This window comes from Rhincodon typus, chromosome 6 (assembly GCF_021869965.1).
Source record: "Rhincodon typus isolate 14 chromosome 6, sRhiTyp1.1, whole genome shotgun sequence".
Classification (NCBI taxonomy): Eukaryota; Metazoa; Chordata; class Chondrichthyes; order Orectolobiformes; family Rhincodontidae; genus Rhincodon; species Rhincodon typus.
In genome coordinates this window covers 42,627,154-42,648,170 of record NC_063337.1, presented here as the reverse complement: position 1 = coordinate 42,648,170, position 21,017 = coordinate 42,627,154, and the positions used below count along the sequence as shown (strand labels likewise).

General features: G+C 41.1%; 1 protein-coding gene and 1 long non-coding RNA gene across 4 annotated transcripts in view; one reads left to right on the top strand and one right to left on the bottom strand.

Annotated features, from left to right (window-relative positions):
- gria4a (glutamate receptor, ionotropic, AMPA 4a) overlaps positions 1–21,017 on the top strand; it is a 222,242-nt gene that overhangs the window by 28,453 nt on the left and 172,772 nt on the right. For all 3 annotated transcript variants that reach the window (XM_048597758.1, XM_048597757.1, XM_048597759.1), the window contains exon 3: positions 112–351. In XM_048597758.1, coding sequence (XP_048453715.1) covers positions 112–351 — 240 coding nt within the window. The remainder of the gene's footprint in view (positions 1–111; positions 352–21,017) is intronic.
- LOC125483354 overlaps positions 1–21,017 on the bottom strand; it is an 80,857-nt gene that overhangs the window by 15,782 nt on the left and 44,058 nt on the right. The window contains exon 2 of the long non-coding RNA XR_007262315.1: positions 14,025–14,113. This is a non-coding gene — a long non-coding RNA (uncharacterized LOC125483354). The remainder of the gene's footprint in view (positions 1–14,024; positions 14,114–21,017) is intronic.

Here is a 21,017-nt window from a genome sequence, read left to right as displayed (position 1 = left end):
CTCTGATGCTGCTTGGCCTGCTGTGTTCATCCAGCTCTACACCTTGTTATCTCAGATTCTCCAGCATCTGCAGTTCCTACTATCTGTGATTTATTATTCTTCTCTTTGCAGTCTGTTCTCAGTACTCCAGGGGAGTATTTGCCATCTTTGGGATGTATGACAAGAGGTCTGTGCATACACTGACGTCGTTCTGCGGAGCGCTGCACATATCTTTGATCACACCAAGCTTCCCGACAGAGGGCGAGAGTCAATTTGTGCTCCAACTGCGGCCATCTTTGAGAGGGGCATTGCTGAGCCTGCTTGATCACTATGAGTGGACTAAATTTGTCTTCCTTTATGACACTGACAGAGGTGAGTTTAACTCCTTCACAGTTCCTGAAAATGCAACTCCTACTTGGCTTTGAGCCTGTCAGTTTTTGAAACATTCAGTAAATGCTGCAGCCAAAGAAAGGATGTGTAAGATTTGGGGTTGTTGATATTATTTTTTCTCCATTTAAAATAAGTTGGGAGATATTTTTTCGAGTTTATTGGCAATTTCTTTATTGGGCCCAGATTTAGATATGTATACTTGTTACAACTGGGTAGCTATTTGAAGGAAAACATTTGATTCCAATGAGGTTGTTGTCCCAGAAAGCAAAGCAGGGATGGGAAGACAGAAGCTCACCTCAGACTTTAATATGGAACATTTGTTTGTTCATAAAAATTAATAACAACCATGATTCACGTCTGTATGTCATTAAATAGTGCCAAACAGTAGATGTCCAGTTTGCCTTTTTTTAAATTACAAGTTCAAAATGATTTTCTTTCCAGATGAGCAAGTTCCAATAACTTTTGAGGAATGAAAACTGAACTTTTGCTTATTTATCCTCTTTTTTTAATTTTTCATCTTTTAAAGTAATTTTATTATTGCATAGATTTTAAAATTACACTTTAAAATGTAACATGAACTGTTTACCTATGGAAGTTGTTGAAGGTATTCTGACTGGGGATTTATTAGCCCCAAAATGTGTGTTGATGTTTATTCAGGCAATAGTTCCTGTAAAGAGCCGAGTGTGGATTCGGGTGATAATTGATCAGTAAAACAATTACTTCAAATGCTGGATCCTGATGCAAATTGCAGGATGATATTGCCACCTGCTGGCCGTGAAAATAGATCACACATCTTTTGTCGGAGCCATAGCGACCGAAGGAGAGCCCAACTGCGTTTGTCTTCATGTTTTCTCCCTCATCTTAATTAAATTAATATTGATTATTTTCATGTTAACAACAAAATCTGATTCAGAGAAAATACTTTCTCCTTGGAACACTTAACCAAGCCAGAAGAAGACTTTTACTGAATGTAGGAAATTTTAACCTGAATTTGACGTGCACATTATTAAGAGTAAATTAAGACCATTCAAGAGAGGAAACTGGTAGCAATAAATGTCTTTTTTTTCCTGGTATTTGTAATGCGTTGAGTGTGTATGGAAAATATGAAGTTTTTTTGTGTGTGTAATAAGACACTGACTTAATTTCTGTAGTATGTTCATTATGGCATCAACTCTATTGGTTTTGACATCTGAGTAATCATTGATAGATCCAACTGTTTGTGCTGGTTTCCAATGCACCAGATTAGATATTGGCTCCTGGGTTGATGCTATTGATTTCATCATTTTCTGCAATGGCATACAGTTTCAGTGTGAATGGAAATGTAGCATGTTGTAGAATGAAAGGTCAAATTTAATATTCATTTGACCAGGAGCTGCATAAAACCCATATTTGCATTGAACTAATCGAGTGTATGTGTAAAACGTGCAAGTTACATGTTTAGTGAATGATTGATTGTCCATGTGTGCCAGTTTTCACATATGGCATTCCTTTCTATGGATTGCTGAAATGTATAAAATATTAAACCTGATTAACCATGATTTGCAATTAAAGATAAAATGCTGGAAAAACGCAGCTGGTCTGATAACATCTATGGAGAAAGAAACTAATATTTTGAGTTTCAATATGACTCTTCTTTGGAAAAGTGATTTTGAATTGTTTCTTTACTTCTATCTTTCATAGATTTTTAAGCAACAAGAGTAACTTCACACTTAGTGCTTTCACTTTATTCTTTTTGAGAGTACAATACATACCTTGTATCTTAAAATTTAACAACAAGTTCCCCTCCATGTTGATGCACTGTGCTGCATTCTTACAAACTGCTGTTGTGTTAGATTTTTTGTTTACCTTCAGACATAATCATTCCAGTGGTGTCCGACACAGGACTATCTTCTATCTTTTTAAATGCAAATACACCCATGTTTTAAATCAGTTTTTTTCTATAAATACTCAGTGGCCTCCCTTCCCATTATTTCTAACCTCCTGCAGTCTGAAAATCACCCAGAAATCTGCATTCATCTATTTTTGACTTCAAGTGTCCCCAGCTTCCTTTTGCCTCCATTGGTGGTCATGCCAATTAGAATTGAAGTGGTGTTGAGTGGAGATGATAATTGTTTGAAAAGGTGGGTACAAAGTACAGCAGGCTGTTTACTAATTCAGAGACAACTGCTTTACCGACAGTCCTTGTCTGGAACGTTTTTGTTGCGATGGATTCAAGCAGTCAGATTGTATTTGAATTTAAAATGCCACCAAACAAAAAGCACAAACGAGACTTTTATAATCATCACTTGTTTTACAATCAATATGTGCTGTACTCACTAGATAACAGTCAACAATAAGTCAAAAGATATTCATGGTGAGATAACTACCTCTCCCAGTCAGAGTGCATATCCCTTGTGCATAGTAGTCAGTTGCATTTTTAAGAAAAATACATTGTTAACTAGTGTTGCTTATGAACATAAACCATAGGGTCAGTTTCTTCAAGTGAACAATTAAATTTTGAAGGAAGTGGACTGTATCAACCGATCCCTGGGATTGGCCATTTTTCTTGGTTGGACCTCGTTTCCATTCTGTTGGTGAAATGCTTGTATATTTCAACAAATTTGCAGTCAGGTGAGCGTTGAACATCTGGAGGTTCTGCAGAGAGCCCAGTGACCACAGTAATTTAAATAAAAGAATCTGGCGAGATGGTTCTGAGTGAAGATAAGTGCTTGTAGCAGCAGGGGACAGGTACGAATAAGGCATCCTAAGCTCACCAAAATCAATGTTAGAACCTTTTGTCCAGAGCAACCAACAGTGGTGCTTTTAAAAGCCACCAATTTGACCAGTCAATGCCAAATGTCAATTAGCAAAAGTCAGCCCAATAATGTCTGTGTTAATTGAATGAGCAACCCACTCATTCTAATATCAATTAACCAGCAAGACTGCAGACTGCAAATTCCAGCAACTGGTCTGCAGTCTTGCTGGTTACAGCTCTTCAGGTATAGATCCAAGTTCATCTTTGTAGTCATAGAAGTATATAATACAAAAAAGGCACTTCAGCCCATCGAGTCTGCACCAGTCAAAACAACTACCTACACCAACAGCGGAACAACGAACCAGCCAACCACAACATCCACAACCCAAGCTACAAATCTGCTCTAAAACCTTAGAGTCAAAACAAGTACCTAATTATTCTAATCCTGTTTCCAGCACTTAACCCATTGTTTTGTATGCCTTGGCATCACAAGTGCACATCTAAACACTGCCTCTACCAAATTTACGAGCAGTGAGTTCCAGATTCCCACCACCCTCTGGGTGGAGAAATGTTTGCATCCCAGGATGTGGGAAGCTAGAGAAGAAATTGCAGGGCCCTGAGTAGAGATATTTGTATCATCAACAGCATAGGTAAGGTACCAGAGGACCGGAGGGTGGCTAATGTTGTGGCTTTATTTGAGAGACGCTGTAAGAAGAAGTCAGGGTACTATAGATTGGTGAGTCTGACATCAGTGGTGGGTAAGTTGTTGGAGGGGATTCTGAGAGAGGAGATTTACATGCATTTGGAGAGGCAAGGACTGATTGGGGATAGTCAACCTGGCCTTGTGTGTGGGAAATCGTGTCTCACAAAGTTGATTGAGTTTTTTGAGTATGTGATCAAAAAGATAGATGAGGGCAGAGCAGTAGATGTTGTTTACACGGACTTTAGTAAAGCCTTTGACAAGGTTCCACATGGCAGACTAATTAGTAAAGTTAGATCACGTGGAATACAGAGAGAGCATGCCAGTGGATACAAAATTGACTTGAGAGTAGGAGACAGAGGGTGTGGTGGAGGATTGCTCTTTGGACTGGAGACCTGTGACCAGCGGTGTTCCACAGGGTTCAGAGCTGGGTCCTCTGTTGTCATTTACATACAAAATTTGGATGAGAATTTAGGAGGCATAGTCAGTAAGTTTGCAGATGAACCAAAATTGGTGGTATGCTGGACAGTGAAGAAGGTTATCTAAGATTACAAAGGGGATCTTGATCAATTAAGCCAATGGGTTGAAGAGTGACAGATGGAGTTTACCTTGCATTTATCCAAATTATTGCATTTTGTTAAGACGAACAAGGGCGGGACTTAGACAGTTAATGGTGGTGCCCTGGATGGTGTTGTCGAACAGAGACCTAGGGATTCAGGTAATAGTTCTTTCAAAGTTGCGTCACACGTAGACAGGGTGTTAAGAAGGCGTTTAGCATGTTTATCCTCATTGCTCAGCCCACTGAGTAGAAGAGTTGAATGTCACATTGAGGTTGTATAGGACGTTGGTGAGACCTCTTCTGGAGTACTATGTACATCTCTGGTTGCCCTGCTATAGCAAGAATATTATTTAACTGGAGAGGGTTCAGGAAGTATTTAAAGGATGTTGCCAGGGCTGGAGGGTTTGAGTTATAAGTAGAAGTTGGATAGGCTGGGTCTTTTTGACTGGAGTGTTGGAGGTTGAGGGGTGACCTTAGAATTTATAAAATCATAAGGGGCATAGATCGGGTGAATAGCAAAGGTCTTTTCCCTAGGGTGGGAGAGTTCAAACTATGGGCCATATTTTTAAGATTTAAAATGGACCTGAGGGGCAACCTCTTCGCACAGAGGATAATTTGTATGTGGAATGAACTGCCAGAGGAAGTGGTGGATGACGATACAATTGCATTTAAAAGACGTTTAGACAAGTATACAAATAGGAAAGGTTTAGAGGGATACGGGCCAAATGCAGGGACTAGTTTTGTTTGGGAAATTTGGTCGGCATGGACTAGTTAGGCTGAAGGGTCTGTTTCTGTGCTATATGACTCTATGACTCTATCCTCTCTAAAATGTCTGCCCCTTGTCATGAGTCTATGACCCTCTCCCATGTCATTGATCCTTCCTCCAAGGGGTCAAGTTTCTTCCTGCCTACGCTATCTATGTCCTCCATAATTTTATACATCCCAATCATGTCACCCCTCAGTCTCCTCTGCTCCAAGGAAAACAACCCAATCCCCATTTATCCAGTCTCTTTTTGTAACTAAAACTTTCCAGCCAGGTAACATCCTGGGGAATCTCCTCTGCACCCTCTCCAGTGCTATCACATCCCTCCTATAATGTGAATTCCAGAACTGCATACAATACTTTAGCTGTGGCTAAACCAATATTTTATACAGTTGCAGCATAATCTTCCTGCTCTTAAACTCTATGCCTTGACTAATAAAGGCAAGTATTCCATATACCTTCTAACTATTTTATCCAATTGTCCTGCCAACTTAAGGGACTGGTAGACATGCACACCAAGGTCCCTCTGCTCCTCTGTACTTCCCAGGGTTCTACTGTTCATCATGTATTTCCTTGCATTTGGGCAGGACAAACAAGACATTACCTCACAGCTATCCGGATTGAATTCCATTTTCCGTGGATCAGCCCATCTGTTCAATCTGTCTATATCCTCCTGTAATCTAAGGATTTCCTCCTGACTATTTGCCACCCCATCAATTTTTAGATCATCTGCAAACTTACTGATGAACCCTCCTACGTTCTAGTCTAAATCACTTTTAATTTTTATCACAAACATCAAGGGCCTCAACACTGATTCCTGCAGAACCCCACTGGACACAAGCTTCCAATGACAAAATCTCCTCTCAACCATCAAGCTCTGCTTCCTGCCACTTAGCCAATTCTGGATCCAATTAGCCAAATTTCCTTGGCTTCCATGGGCTCTTAACTTTGCTACCAGTCTCCCATGTGGGACTTCATCAAAAAACCTTGCTGAATTCCAAGTAGAGTGTCAAATGCATTGCCCTCATCCACACATCTAGTCACCTCTTTGAATTTTCAATTAAGTTAGTCAGGCATGACTTCCCTTTAATAAAACCATGCTGACTGTTCTTGACTATCCCTGGCTCTCCAAGTGCGGATTAATTCTGTCCCTCAGAATTACTGCAAATAGTTTCCCCACCACAGATGTTAGACTGACTGGCCTGTAGTTTCCTGGTTTATTTCTTGCTATCTTCTTGAATAATGGTACCACATAGGCTGTCCTCCAGGCCTCTGACACCTCTCCTATGGTCAGAGAGGATTTGAAAATTATTGTCGGTACATCTGTTATTTCCTTCCTTGCCTCACTCAATAGCGCAAGATCCATTTCATCTGGCCCTTGGTGATTTATTTACTTTTTAAGTCTGCAAGATGAATCAGAACTTCCTCTCTGTCCAGACTAATTTTGTTAAAGTATATAACAGTTCTTCTCCCTTCTTTCTCTACCCACATTGTCCTTCTCATTAGTGAACACTGACACAAAGTATTTATTTGTTATTCGCCTAAATGATCTGGATGTGAATGTACAAGGCATGACTAGTAAGTTTGCAGATGCTACAAAATTAGGAGGTATCATTGAGAGCGAGGAAGGTTATCAAAAATTACAGAGGGATCTTGGTCAGATGGGGAAGTGGGCTGATGATTGACAAATGCAATTCAATACAGATAAGCAAATACAATTCAATACAGATAAGTGTGAGGTGTTGCACTTTGTAAAGTCAAGCCAAAATAGGACTTATACAATAAATAGTAAGGTCCTGAAGAATTTTGTGGAACAGAGGGACCGAGGAGTACAAGTACATAGTTTGCTGAAAGCAGTGTCACAGGTCGACAGAGTGGTGAAGAAGTCATTTGGCATGCTGGCCTTCATCGGTCAAGGCATTGAGTATAGGAGTTAGGATGTTATGTTGCAGTTGTATAAGTCGTTGGTGAGGCCACACTTGGGGTACTGTTTAGAGTTTTGGTCACTCTGTTATAGGAAAGACATAGTTAGACTGGAAAGTGTGCAAAGAAAATTTGATGTTGCCAGGATTAGTATACGGAGAGGTTGGCCAGGATAGGATTTTATTCCTTGTAACATAGGAGAATCAGGCGTGACCCTTTGAGGTGTATAAAATCATGAGGGGCATAGATAGGATGAATGCAAATAGTCTTTTTCCCAGGGATGGGGAATTGAAAACTAGAGGGTGAAGGTTTAAGGTGAGAGGGGGGAGATTTAACAAGGACCTGAGAGGCAACTTCTTCATGCAGAGAGTGGTGCAGATATGGAATGGGCTGCCTGAGAAAGTGGTTAAGACACAGAGGGTGTTCAACTTTCAAATAGCAACGTTTAAAAAACATTTGGATAAGTACATGGATGGGAAGGGTTTAGAGGGATATGGACCAAATGCAGACAATTGGAACTAGCTGAGTGGGCACCATGGTCAGCATGGACCAGTTTGGGCCAAAAGGCCTGTTTTCATGCTGTATTACTCCATGACTCTATGACTTAGAATACGTCCTCTGGCTCCATGCACACATCACTCTTGTGGTCCTTAATGAGGCCCTACTCATTTTTTCTTCCGGTGGTTATCCTTTTATCCTGAATGTACTGGTAAAATAACACAGGAGTTTTATTTATTTTACCTGCCATTATCCTTTCATGACTTCTTTTTGCTTTCCTAAGCTAAGTTTCCCCTTGCACATTCTACACTCCTCTAAAGGTCCTGCTGTTTTGAGTCCTCAGTATCTGCCATAAGCCTCCTTATCCAATCCTGTGTATTCCTTTATCCAGGATTCACTGATTTGTTGATTCTACCCTGTATCTTTGTTGGAACATGTCGGCCCTGTACACTCCCTATTTCCTCCTTGAATGCGTCCCACTATTTTGGTACAGATTTGCCTAAGTATAAGCTCCCAGATCCATCCTTGTCCTTTTCCATAACAATGTTGAATGTAATGAAGTTATGATTGCTGTCTGCAAAATGCTCCCCACTGATACTTCAACTCTGGCTTCATTACCTAAAATTAGACTCAAGACATTCCTATTTCTTGTAAAGCCTTCTACATATTGGCTTTAAAAAGCTTTCCTGGATATATTTTAATAATACTACTCCCTCTAAACCTTTCACACAATAACTATCCCCAATTTTTTTCTGAAATGTATCCACTTTTCTCTTTCTCTCTGATTGTAAGGGGCCTATAATACACTCCCAGCAATGTGATTGCTCCTTAGTTGTTCCTTAAATTTTACTTTTAAATAAGTTGACAGTTTCTGTCTCAGCAGTGAATTCCAGACACCTATCATCCACCTTCCTTGCGTCCCCTCTAATCCTGCTGCAAGCACCTTAAATCTATGCCTGCTGGTAATCAATTTCTCCACTAGGGGAAATAAGTCTTCCCCCTCCACTGCATCCAAGTCCCTCGTTATTTTATACACCACCTCAATTAAACTGCCCCTCAGCCTTCTTTGGATAGGACAGGGTTGTTTTCTTTAGAATGGTCTTTCATCATTGCTGCAGTTTCAAAATGGTGGAAGCCAGAGACCCATGGAAACACAGTGATAAGTACTACACTGTGGTTTTCATCATTCTATCTTTTGTTCCTCCCTGGCAGCAAAGATGAAAATCATCTCCCGTAACTTAGTCTAACTTAAAACGGAATTGAAATTCACTTATGTCTTTTCACGAATCCATCTCTTTGAGTGCTGTTGCTTTTGACAGTAACATTTGTTGGGCACAGAGGGTGTTCAACTTTCAAATTTTAAGCTTTACAATGCTCTTTAACTGTTAATTCAGGACAAGCCAGCCTCTGCAATAAGAACATATTTAACATCACAGTTCAATCGAATTGAGTATCATTTCCTTCTGTGTATATAGTCTAGTATCTTCAGTCATGCTTGGTACAAATGAACATAACGATTTGTTTTAATGGTCATAAATGCTGACCCTGGATAAGTGTAATGATGGGTATTGACTTTACTGGTTGAGTGGTAACTTAGCAGGTGTGGGTTGGTGCCCTTGTGGAAGCTGTCCATTTCCATTTATGGATTTCCATTTGTACAGCACTTTTCATGATCTCCAATTAGTCTACTCAAGTTAATAGCCAGTGAGGGACTTGTGAAACACAATCACTGTTTCACTACATGCAGCCAATTGTGCACAACAAGATAGCAGAAACAGCAACAAAATTAATGACCAGCGAATCTACTCTTTGCAATCTTGGTTGAGGAATTAATATAGAGCCCAAGACACAGAGGAGAATATTGCTGTTCTCTCAGTAGTGCCATAATTTACATCCATCGTTTCACTCACACCCTTCTCCCACAACAACCTCTCTATTGGCTCTATCCCTAGACACACACAAGTATGCACATCTGCACCAATGCTTGCATAGGATCTGAGCAGCTATTGCTTTATTTCTCTACCTTAAGAGACATTTTTGCAGTCCGTATCAAAACCCTGGAAGCATGCAATTGAGCTATTGGACTTGTGCAAAAACCGCAGTATTGTTTAAGTAAACTATGAATCATTCTGAGCTGTGAAAAAATATGATTTACAGAATTATGAATGGTTTAAAGTGAAAGGGAATTTAACATTGTAACAGGGACATTGTTTCAGTTGATTTCTGGAACAGCATCTAAAATAATGCAACTATGGAAAAGGACTTCCTCCAATTTCACAATTATTGTGCTATGTTCTATGGGGAAAAGGGGAGTCTTTATCAGCTATGCAATGTTCTCTACTTGCAGATGGCCACACTTTTTTGCCAACCTAGGAGAGATATAAGTCTAAATTGATTGGTAGACAATCTATCCCTGAGATAGCTAGCATATGATTATTATTATTAAAATGTAAGATCTTACTCGGTCTCTGACTGCTGGCCAAGATGAATTCAGTAATATCAGTCATGGAAAACAATGGGCTCAGTCTGCTAGGGCTGAGTCAGATGAGGGGATAGCAAACAGGAAACCCAAAACCTTAGGATATGAAGCCATTGTTGCTTATGCAAGGCTGATAGGACCAGGTCCAGCTATGATAACCTGCTTGATAAAAAATAGTTTGTTAAAACTTACTCTTTTTTCAGATCAAGATTTAGTGGCCTCTCCCAGGTCAATTCTTCCAAACCTCCAGACTCCAATCGGGACAGGGCACAGCCACCTTCCCACTTCCGGGTCAAAGGTTTATAAATGGCTTTGCTGCCCTGACATCAATTAAAGGCCTAAGATAGGAAGTTGATTCCCACATAAGGGCCACAACTAGCTATTGCTGGCCTTCAACTAACAGTGGATGAGGCAGTCAACATTTGTGGAACTTAAATAACCTTGCAGGGTGTAATGAGGCTAGCTAGGTGGATTTCATAGAATGTGTTCCGTGATTGGGGCCGTTTAATCTGGTCCAATCAGGGAGCCATGGCTGACAGATAAGAATAGAAGTATCAGACTTTCTGTTCACTCTGAGAGCTGGCTCTGAGGGAGCTGGCTCAGTGCCAAGGACATTCCATGGGTAAATAACGGGTAACTTGGTGACGAGATACTGGTTCTGTAGAATTATTTCGGTGGGTCAAGTGTGGCATAAGCTCCTGAAGAAATTCGCTTGCAACAGTTGTCTTTGAAATGGGGTAAGCATTTCTGGCATCATGCCATTATTTGGGAAGCTTTACTTGTTTGATCCTGCCATTGAAGACTGGGCCCAGTATGTGGAAAGAATGTGTTTCTTTTTCGGGCAAGTGACATTTGGACAGATGAAAAGCAACGGGTAATTCTCCTGACAGTTTGTGGACCTACAGCTTTTTCAGTTATTAGGAGCCTGACTTTCCCTAATGCACCTGATACTAAAACCTTTCAAGAGTTAATGGGTTTAGTTAAGGAATATTGCGAGCCAAAGCCGCCTCTAATTCTGAGATGCTATTGGTTTTACTGGGCAACTTAAGAACGAGGGAATCCATGTCAGGATTTTTGATGAGATTAAGGTGACTGGCAGAGGCATGTAACTTTGGTTTAACCTTTAATGAGATGCTGAGGTACCATTTGGTATGTGGGATTAATGATGTCACCATGAAAAAGCACCTACTAGCTGAAGTTCACCTGGACTTCAAACAGGCACTATGGCTGGCTTTATTATTTGGAAAACACGGCAAGTGGAGCATATGGGTTGCAGAGTATTCCGATGGAAGTGGACAGCCTCACCCGACCAGCTGAGCTTGGGGAACACCACTTGAGTGAAGGCAATTGTATAGCCTCACTCAGCATATATCCTGAACAGAGGGACTCAAGGTCAGCCCACAACAAAACCCCAAATCAAAGCCAAGTCTCGGCCAAACGGTTAATTTTCTTCAAGCCATTATAGTTGTTGTCGGTATGCAGGCTCGAGAAAGCGAAAGAGTTCCACTGGATCTAAATTGAGTAAGTGAACTCAAGGTCAGTATCTGGAAGAATGTACACTTCCAGTCACATCTGACAATATCAGACTTTGGACAAAGAAAGATCCGATCCTGGAAAAAACTGGTCGTGATAGGGGAAACCAAAGGGCCGTCACAACCAAAACTGAAACCTTTTTGGACCTGGAGAGACCAAATCACAGTAGAGGACAGCTTATCATGGGGGAGCAAGAGTGATTGTCCTGAGCAAAGGTCACCACCAGATGCTGGCTGAACCCCACCAGGATCATCGGGGATGTCCAAGATGAAAATGTTATGTCTGGTGGCCGGGATTGGGTGCAGACATAGCTGAGTTGGATATTGCCCAGATACCAACAAGGACAAAAAAAGTTCATGGGAATGGCCGGGTAAACCCTGGACTCAGTTACACATTGACTATGCAAGTCCTTTCGTGGGTTCAGTGTTCTTAACGTTGTGGACACCCACTCAAATTGGCTGGACGAGCATTGAGTTCATTCGACAAGTACAGGAAAGACCATAGAAAAGCTGCACACATCCTTTTAAATACAAGGACTTCCAGAAGTGTTGGTCACAGATAATGGACCATTGTTTACCAGCAAGGAATTCAAGTTTTTCCTAAAGTCAAATGGCATTCGGCATATAAGGATAACTCCATACCATTCATCATCCAATGGTCTGCCAGAAAGAGCAGTCCAAACTTTGAAGACAGGCTTAAAGAAACAGCCTACAGCTTCATTAGATACCAAACTGTCCCAGTTCCTGTTTGATTATAGGACCAGCCCTCAAACAACTACAGGAATATCTCCAGCAGAGTTGCCAATGGGGAGAAGACTCTGCACCAGGTTAAATCTGATCTTCTGGGACCTGAGGGTGAAACAACAGAAAGAACACCAAGCCTTGACACAAGCTTTGCTAAGCCAAAGAAACAGTTTACTTCAGGGGATGAAGTTTGGTGTAGGAACCATGGGAATGGCCCTGCATGGGTACGAGGCATACTTGACAGGAGGTCAGATTCAGTGACATATAAAGTTCGACTAGGTATGATGATTGTGAACAAACACGCAGACCACACTGCAGCTTTAAATTCACAATTGGTGTGGGAGCAAAACGTGCCTGGCTCCTCGTTGGCCCTTCTGATTGTTCCAGAAGCAATGGGTTTTCTCTCTCCATCAAATGTTGAAGATACCTCAATCTGCGACGGACACTGCAGATTTCACCACCTCAATGCCTTTGCCACCCTGAAGAGAATTAATTTTCCTCAGACGTTCTGGGCACAAGGGGCAAGCTACTGTGCGTTATGTGCAGCCCATATCAGAGGCAGAGTTGGAGGAGCTTGACCGGATGCTAAAATGCCCCAGGAGGAGCTACAAAATAAAGAACCAGCCTGTACCATCAAACTCCGGTGGAAGGATATAGTGATTGTAATAAGGTCAGCAGGTGGACCTCATAGAATGAGTCCCTTAATTGGGGCCGTTAATCTGATCCAATTGGGGACCCTTGGCGGACAAGTATAAACAGGAGTGTCAGAGGTTCTGTTTACTGAGCGCTGGCTCTGAGAAAGCTGGATCAGTGTCAAGGACTTTCCATGTGTACATAAAAGCTGATTTGGTGATGGGATACTGGCCTTGGTGAAGTTATTTCACTGGGTTTGCTTGCTGACCCACTGGGTGGGGGTTCCCTCGTTGTTAGGCATTGAACGCCTGACGAAGGTACTCTGCTTCAGGAAATGGTGCTGAGACCTATGCCCTGCCTTTTCCTTCTGAACCTCATTCCCTCTCTCCCTATCTATGAATCTTATTCAGCCCTCATTCCTCTGTAATTTGAGTCCTTGACTTCTGGTGGCTGTATTCCCAACAGCTGCTATTGCTCCTAGTGCTGCCTTCTGCAGTGAAGTGTTGTCAGGCTCTTGCCCTTGATCTTAGGAGTGGCCTGTTGCTGACCGCTAGAATGCTCAATTGGCTCTTCATCTGACTCGCTTTCCCTAAAGGAGGCTGTGTGGACTTTCTCAGACTTTTCAGCCAGTGAAGTAAATGTTAAATTCTACCCTTTGACTAGCAAATGAAGATTGGTTACTTCAGTGAGATGATGGAGTGTTGCATAATCAATGGAACTTCACTGAGCAATGGCTTACTATTGGAGAGGTGGGGAGAGGAGAGTGGATAAAATTCAACTTTGGGGCAGAAAATACACAGCAGAAAATTCATTATCCACTATAAGCATCACCTGATTCTCCTTCCCCTTGTCTTTGTATTGATCTGCCATCAGTATTGTTTTAAATAAGGCAGTAAATTGGTTGTTCCATTTGCCTGTTCCGAGGGATCCTATGACATTAGTGGAATAGGATAAAGAATCCTTCTGTTCTGGTCATTGCTACTTCTTGAACCAATGTTAATGTTTGTGGGAAACTGCTGATGAGGAATAGCTGTGTTTTTTTTTCTACAAAATAATGGTCACAGCAGTTCTTTAATAAAATGTAACTTACTGCATTGCACGCATGGAGTTTTAGCAGCAATATGATAAGGCACTGAAGAAGCATACAGCAGGCTTTTTCATTCTCCAAATAGGAGTTAGCTGGAAAGAAAAGGAGAAAAAATTTTACAAGGAAGCAAAAACAGTTAATTATTATTCACATTTTGTGAACAGACTTTTATAAAGTTAGAAATTGAGTCCTAAATTCAGGCTTTGACATCCTTTCAGTTCTATCCTGGACAGATGAAATGGAATTTGACAAATAATTGATTTCTCACACCAGTATCAGGATAGTTGAATGTTTCAAAATTTATTTCAACCCCTGGTTTTACGAGATTAATTTGAAGTGACATTTTGTCATATTCCCACGCAGAAATCCAATGTAGAAGTGGAAAACTGCAGAAGGCAACACAAACCATTAGCATAAACTCCATCTATTTATTTTCTTGATCTCAATTAATCTCAGTTCAGTGTCACTAAGAATATATCAACAAGAGATTATTCTGAGCTTTTATTTCTATTGGTAAAACCCCTGTGGTATTCCTTGCGGTGAATCAGATAACATACTATTTTAATCAGAAGGGGTGATTAGAAAATTAAAATGCCAACTGACAAAATTTGAAAAGGAGTTTGTAGGAGGTGTGGTCAACGAAGTATTTGTTTTCCTAGAAAAGCTGAGATTGCTATGATTTTTCTTTTCTGTAATGAACAGTATGTTAGATGCAATCACTGGCAGAAAGAGATTGGAATTCAATTCTATATTAAAGGTGCTAGTTTGAGAAAACTACCCATTTAGAGAAATGTTGCATCATCAGGTTTTTAGACGCTTGCTGAATTCTGATCCCTGACATCCAAATGCTGGTTACAATTGTTAAGGTTAATTAAATGCTGAAGAAACTGTCATTTGTTTTGCCACATCATACTGTTTAAACTCTTCCTTGGTGACTACCAATCAACCACCTGGGGACTTTGTAAAATTGGCTTCCCACTGGTTACAGTTCCAATGCAAAGACTAACCTCCTGGAGGGCATTCATACCATTCTCTATAATGCAATCAAGCTCTCTTCTCTTAGTTTCACAATGATAAGGCACCATTTTGCTCGAAGTCAAGTTGTGCAGGACTATTATATATAGCTATAATTTCTTTATGAAACCTACATAATCATGTATTAGTGAGCATTGTCCTTTGGTGAAATTTTCTCCTCAATATTGTCTGCAACTTTATTGACAAACTGACTTCGGTTGTCATTATTTTAAGAATTTCTACCATTATGATTTTTATTAAAGAGTAAGAGAAGCCAATTGAGTCCATCATGTGCTATACTGCACAATGTAAGTAATCTTTAACTCTTGACATTAAATTAAGTTTTCCAGATGGAGGACAGGCTGTTTAACACAGATTCGAATCTATATTTTAAAAAAAAATCTTGAAACTGCCTTCATTATAATGTAACATCAATATTAGGAGGGCAGGTGCAATAGTGATAAAGTATTATCCCACAATTCTGACACACAGTGACAGAACTTTAGCATTGCTAAAGAATAGTTTAATAAAAATATGTATTCAAAAACTGTACATTCAGCTGAGACATAACTGATCTGTCAGCAAGATGAAAAGTTCAAGTACGAAGTCATGAAGTCTGCAACATATTTGAGACTCGCCTTATAGTTGACAATGTCCTGCTTCAAAACTGGTACAGAATCTAATATGATACTCACTCTAAGGAAAGGTGTTAGCATCGTAAGGACAACACTGTCTCGCTCAGCCACCACCGATGAGCTCACTGATCTGTATTGGGTCTTAGTCCACACCATCAACTCCTGGATTTTAAAATTCTCATTCTTGTGTCATACTCTTCCATTCTTTGCCATTAACCTTACCATGTGTACAATCCTAAAACACTCTCTCTCAATGCTGTATTCTTCCAATTCTGTTCTGTTGTGTATCCATCGTGAGAGCTGTGTCTTCAGCATTCTAAACCTTCCCTAAAAATTTTAATCTCTTTTCTGTTAAAACTCTTCTTACAATCCATGGGCTGAATCTTATGTTTTTCTTTGGCTTTACATCAAGTTTGTTAGAATGCTTTTCGCCATGAGCCCAGCAAGTTTATTTTCTCACCCTATCTTACCAGACTCTCCTCATTAATAGTCTACCATGCCCCAACGGTGTATCTCTTCGCCAATTTCTGCTCCATTTTACCACGCACCATTCCAAGAAGAACTCCGCAATCAAAGGATATGCTAGTACACCAACATCTCTTATGCCTGTGCCATCTTTGTCAGACAGGCGTGGTCAGTCGGGAGATGCCGCGCACGGTTTCTGATGTTTGTCTTGGACATGGCAGATGAAGCATTCTTTTGTACCTCACCTGCAGGCAGGAGCCTGGAGGTCCTGATGGACAGTGCGGTACTGCTGCAGGACGTCCTACACAATGCACTCCACCTCGATGACCATCAGTGGAGGCCAGGAGACCGGACCATGCCAGCCCGGTTAAAGCAGCCTCAACTTTCTGGAGAATGTGCTGCACTGGAGGAAAAAGGTCAAAGTCATTTTCCACTCCTCCAGGGAAGCTCCGCCATCTTTTCTCTGATACCACACACTCACTTATTCGTTCTATCTCCCACCAAGGCCCATGCTGTACCACTATCACTATTGCATGCTACATCTTCCCCAACTCACCCTCACTCTCTTTTTCTCTCCACCCCCAACCCCCCCCACTGCTCCCCACCTCCCAAAACAAGCCCTTGACACCAATAACCTTGCAGGCTCTCTGAGCTACCTACTCACTCACGTGGGACATCTGCCTGCCTGCCTGCCTGCCTGCAGCAGTAATAATAACTATGCCATCCCCTTTCATCTCCCATAATGTCCTGTATCATTCCAAGAGCAAAACAGCTGGCAATAAGGCAGAAAGAGTTGAGACTCAAGGGTGGTGGTCCATTGTTTTGTTTCTCACTTTTTATGAACAGAGGATCTTGACTCTGACTACCCTGATGAACTCTGACCACCCTGAGAAACCCTGGACTGCTATCAGAAAGGTTACTCTTGACTTACTGTTCCAAGACCCCTTGAGCAAAGGTTATTCCCGCTTTGACTGAGACCTGCTGACAACCGTGAGAAGCTTCCTGCCTTTGTTTGTTCAAAATGGTTGAGCAAGACTGAAGTAATATGAGCCTGGTATCTCTGACTGAGAGAGCAACATGCTGCAAGGCAGGGATGTTGTGAGCATGTACATAGCCTCAGAGTAAGCGAGTGCTATGGCAGTGAGTGAAGAGCCTGGAGGTGCAGCCTAGTCCAGTCCATGCATTGGGTATGTCCCTTAAGCACAATGTGCTCCTAGAGCTTCAGTACACAGATCCTTGCTAGTGCACGTTAAAAGTGCAGAAGCATCCTGTAAGTGAATCGGAGATGTGCCACGAGGATCTTGGAGGCTGGCAGATGTCAGAAACCAATCTGTCTGGAAATGGGATACATGTGGCCAACACCCAAGGAGTGTGCGCTGAGATGATGGTGCCTGGTGTCCACCATGAAGGTCATATAGAGCAAATGTGAGCTAAATCTAGCAGGTGTTTGCTTTGGTTACCTTGCATTTTCGGACATCAGGCTTATTTGGAGAGTTTCAAATAATATCATTTCTGCCTCTCTCTCCAATGCTTCACGTCTTTCTATAGTGTGGTGCGCCACAGTTGTATTCCAGCTGAGGTCTAACAAGTGCCTTATACAAGTTCAACATCTACTCTTTGCTCTTGTACACTAGGCCCCTATTAATAGAGCTGACAACATTGTATGCTTTGTTAACTGCTCTCCACCTGTACTGCTACTTCCAATAACTTTATGCATATACATCCAGATCCATGCTCCTGTACCCCCTACTTTATATTGTCTTTCAGTGTTATTCTGACCAAAATGTATCACTTCACACTTCGCTGCATTGAACCTCATCTGCCACCTATCTACCCACCCCACCAACTTGTCAACTTTTGGAATTCCATGTTATCCTCCTCACAGTTTATAATTCTTCCAAGTTGAGTGTCATCTGCAAACTTGGAAATTGTCCCCTGTGTGTCAGGATCCCAATCATTAATAAATATCAGGAAAAGCAAGTGTCCCAATACCCATCCCTGGGAAATTCCACTACAAGCCTTTCTGCAGTCTGAAAAATATCCATTGACTATTATTCTCTGTTTTCTATCACCTCAGCCAATTTTGTATCCATGTTACCATGGTCCCATTTCACACCATGACCTACAATTTTCTCGCGTCTGTTTTGAGACTCTGTATCGAATGCTTTCTGGAAATCCATGTATACCATGTCAAAAACATTGCCCTCTTCAACCCTTTCTATTGCGTCTTAATAAAGCTCTGGCAATTAGTTAAATATGACTTCTCCTTTAGAAATTCATGCTGACTCTTTCCAATCAGCCCACCTTTTTCCATGTGACAACTAATTCAATCCCAAATAATTAGTTCCCAAATGTTTTCCCACTACCAAAGTTAAACTAATTGTCATTAAACCTTTTTTTGAACAAGGCTGTAACGTTGGTAATTCTGCAGTCTTCTGGCAGCTTCCCAGAGTCTAGGGAAATAATTTTATCACTAACCTGATAAAATGTCGCAAGGTACATCATAGTAGCTTATAGAGCAAAATGTAGCACTGATCCACTGAAAGTCATAATTAGTGCAGATGGTCAAAAGCTTAGCCAAGATGTAGGTTTTAATAAGAGGCATGAAAGAGAAGAGAGTATAGGGAAGGAATTTCAGAGCATATGGCCCAAACAATGGAAATCACAGTCACCAAAGGTGACGCAGTTTAAATGAGGGAAGCTCAAACAGGCAAAGTTAGGTGATTGAAGAAATTGCAGATTTTGGAGGAGACTACAGAGATAGGGGAGGGGTGGGACTTGAAAATAAGGATGAATATTTTATAATCAAGGTGTTACTTGTTCAAAGACAAATGTAGTTCATCAGGTACCAATGTGAGAGGTGAATGGACCTTGACAAGGGTAAGGACACAGGTAACAGAGATTGGGATGACGTCAAGCTTACGAAACATAGAATTGGAGGAGGCCAGTCAGGAGTGCATTGGCATCAAGCCCAGTGATAATAAAGCCTTGGGTCTCCATTTTAGCAGCAGAATAGAGATAGGGACAGAGTCATGTGATGTAGGAAAAGAGGTCATTTTCTAGAACTCTTCAAGATTAGCAATAGGTACTTTTTCCTCTCTGGCTCCATCTCCCCAGGATTTAGAATTATTGTGGTTAAAGATGATAGTATCTGAAATTACACGATTTACTGGATAGAGTGAACTCATCAGTCTTTAATTGGTTTTTGATAAGGGTGTAATAAAAGCTAATAGAGTTCTAGGTTTTATCTTTAGGTATAGAATATAAAAACCAAGCGGTAATTATACTAGGTTGTTAAAATGTATAGTACCAGACTCCATGCTGTCTGCAGGATAATTAAGCTTGATGCTAGGTGCAATGCAGAATTGCTGAGATGTTGCTTGGTATAAAGAAACACAAATATGAAAAAAGACTGGAAAATTTAGTCCTTTTCTGACATAATTGAATATGGAGTGACAATTGAATTATTTCAAATTATGAAAGGATAAATAGAATCAGCTATTTTCAGTAGCTGAGAGGCCAAGAACAAGAGGGATAGACAGAAAATATAGAAAATGAAGTTAGGTGACTTTTGAACAAAAGGAAGGAAAAGTCTCTCCACAGAATTGAGACACTGTGGAATTCTCTGTGGCTGAGGCAGAAATTTATGGCAATATTCAAAGTCCAAGGATGTAGTAAAAGGGCTAAACAGGATATAGAAAAGAAGTGGGCAAATGAGAAGACGATTACTGCCTGTGTAGAGATGGATGTGAATTGTTTTGGTTGAATAGCCTGTTCTGTGTTCTAACGTCTATGTATTTGTACGTATTTTCATATGTTCATATCACTGGATTTGCAAGTGAAATGCCAAGCTCAAAGCAACAATCCCAACAAATTAATAGTAGTGAAGGTACATTGACTGCTGTGGCAGAAATAAATCTTCAAGGACGTTCTGTACACAGTGCGATAGTTTGATGTATACTGTTAAGAGGGAGGGCTGTGAGAATTTGCATAAGAATATCATAGGTCCTGCCACAGCAAATTAGCCCTTAATCTCATTATGGTCTTGGTCCAAACATGAGTAAAATAGCCGAATTTTAAAGCTGAGGTGACAGTGACTGCCAATGAAATCAAGGCAGTGTATAACTGTGAGTATGGCATGAAAGCACCCTGGAGTTCTACTTAGCGCAAAGAAAACAGCAGTGCTGATTATTGGAGGTCAATCGTCTCCACCCCAGTGCATCATTAGGGCAATGTTCAAGGATTTAACCATTATCAGCTGTTTCTTTTAACGACCTTTGCATTAACTGTAGAAGTGGGGATCTTCATGATGACTACACAAAATTGGTGCTCCTAATGCCTACCATACACCCCTCATCTTCTACCTCTGCCACCAGTCACCTCCTCTCCCCCCACCCCCCAGCCATTTCCACATCACTTACCTTTGTACTGTGTCTTCCATGATCCTGGGATTTTGTGAGTGCTCTTTCAGTGGGGGCCACAGGTTCCTCAGGGCAGTGCTGAGTAAAAGAGTTAGTAGCATGGATCTGATGTGTTGGTTGTGGGTTTGCTTAGCTCTGTCTATCACTTGCTGCTTATGCTGTTTGGCACACAGACAGTCCTATTTGTAGCTTCACCAGGTTGTCACCTCATTTTAAGTAAACCTGGGTACTGTTCCTGATGTACTCTTCTGCACTCTCCATTGAACCACAGTTGATTCCTTGGTTTAATGCTAATCGTTGAGTATGAGACATGCTGAGCCATGAAGTTGCAGATACGGTTGGAGTACAGTTCTGCTGCTGATGGCCCACAGAGACTCATGAATGCCCAGTCTTGAGTTGCTAGATCTGTTCAAAGTTTGTCCCAATTAACACAATGGCAGTGCCATAAAAGACTGGCTCAG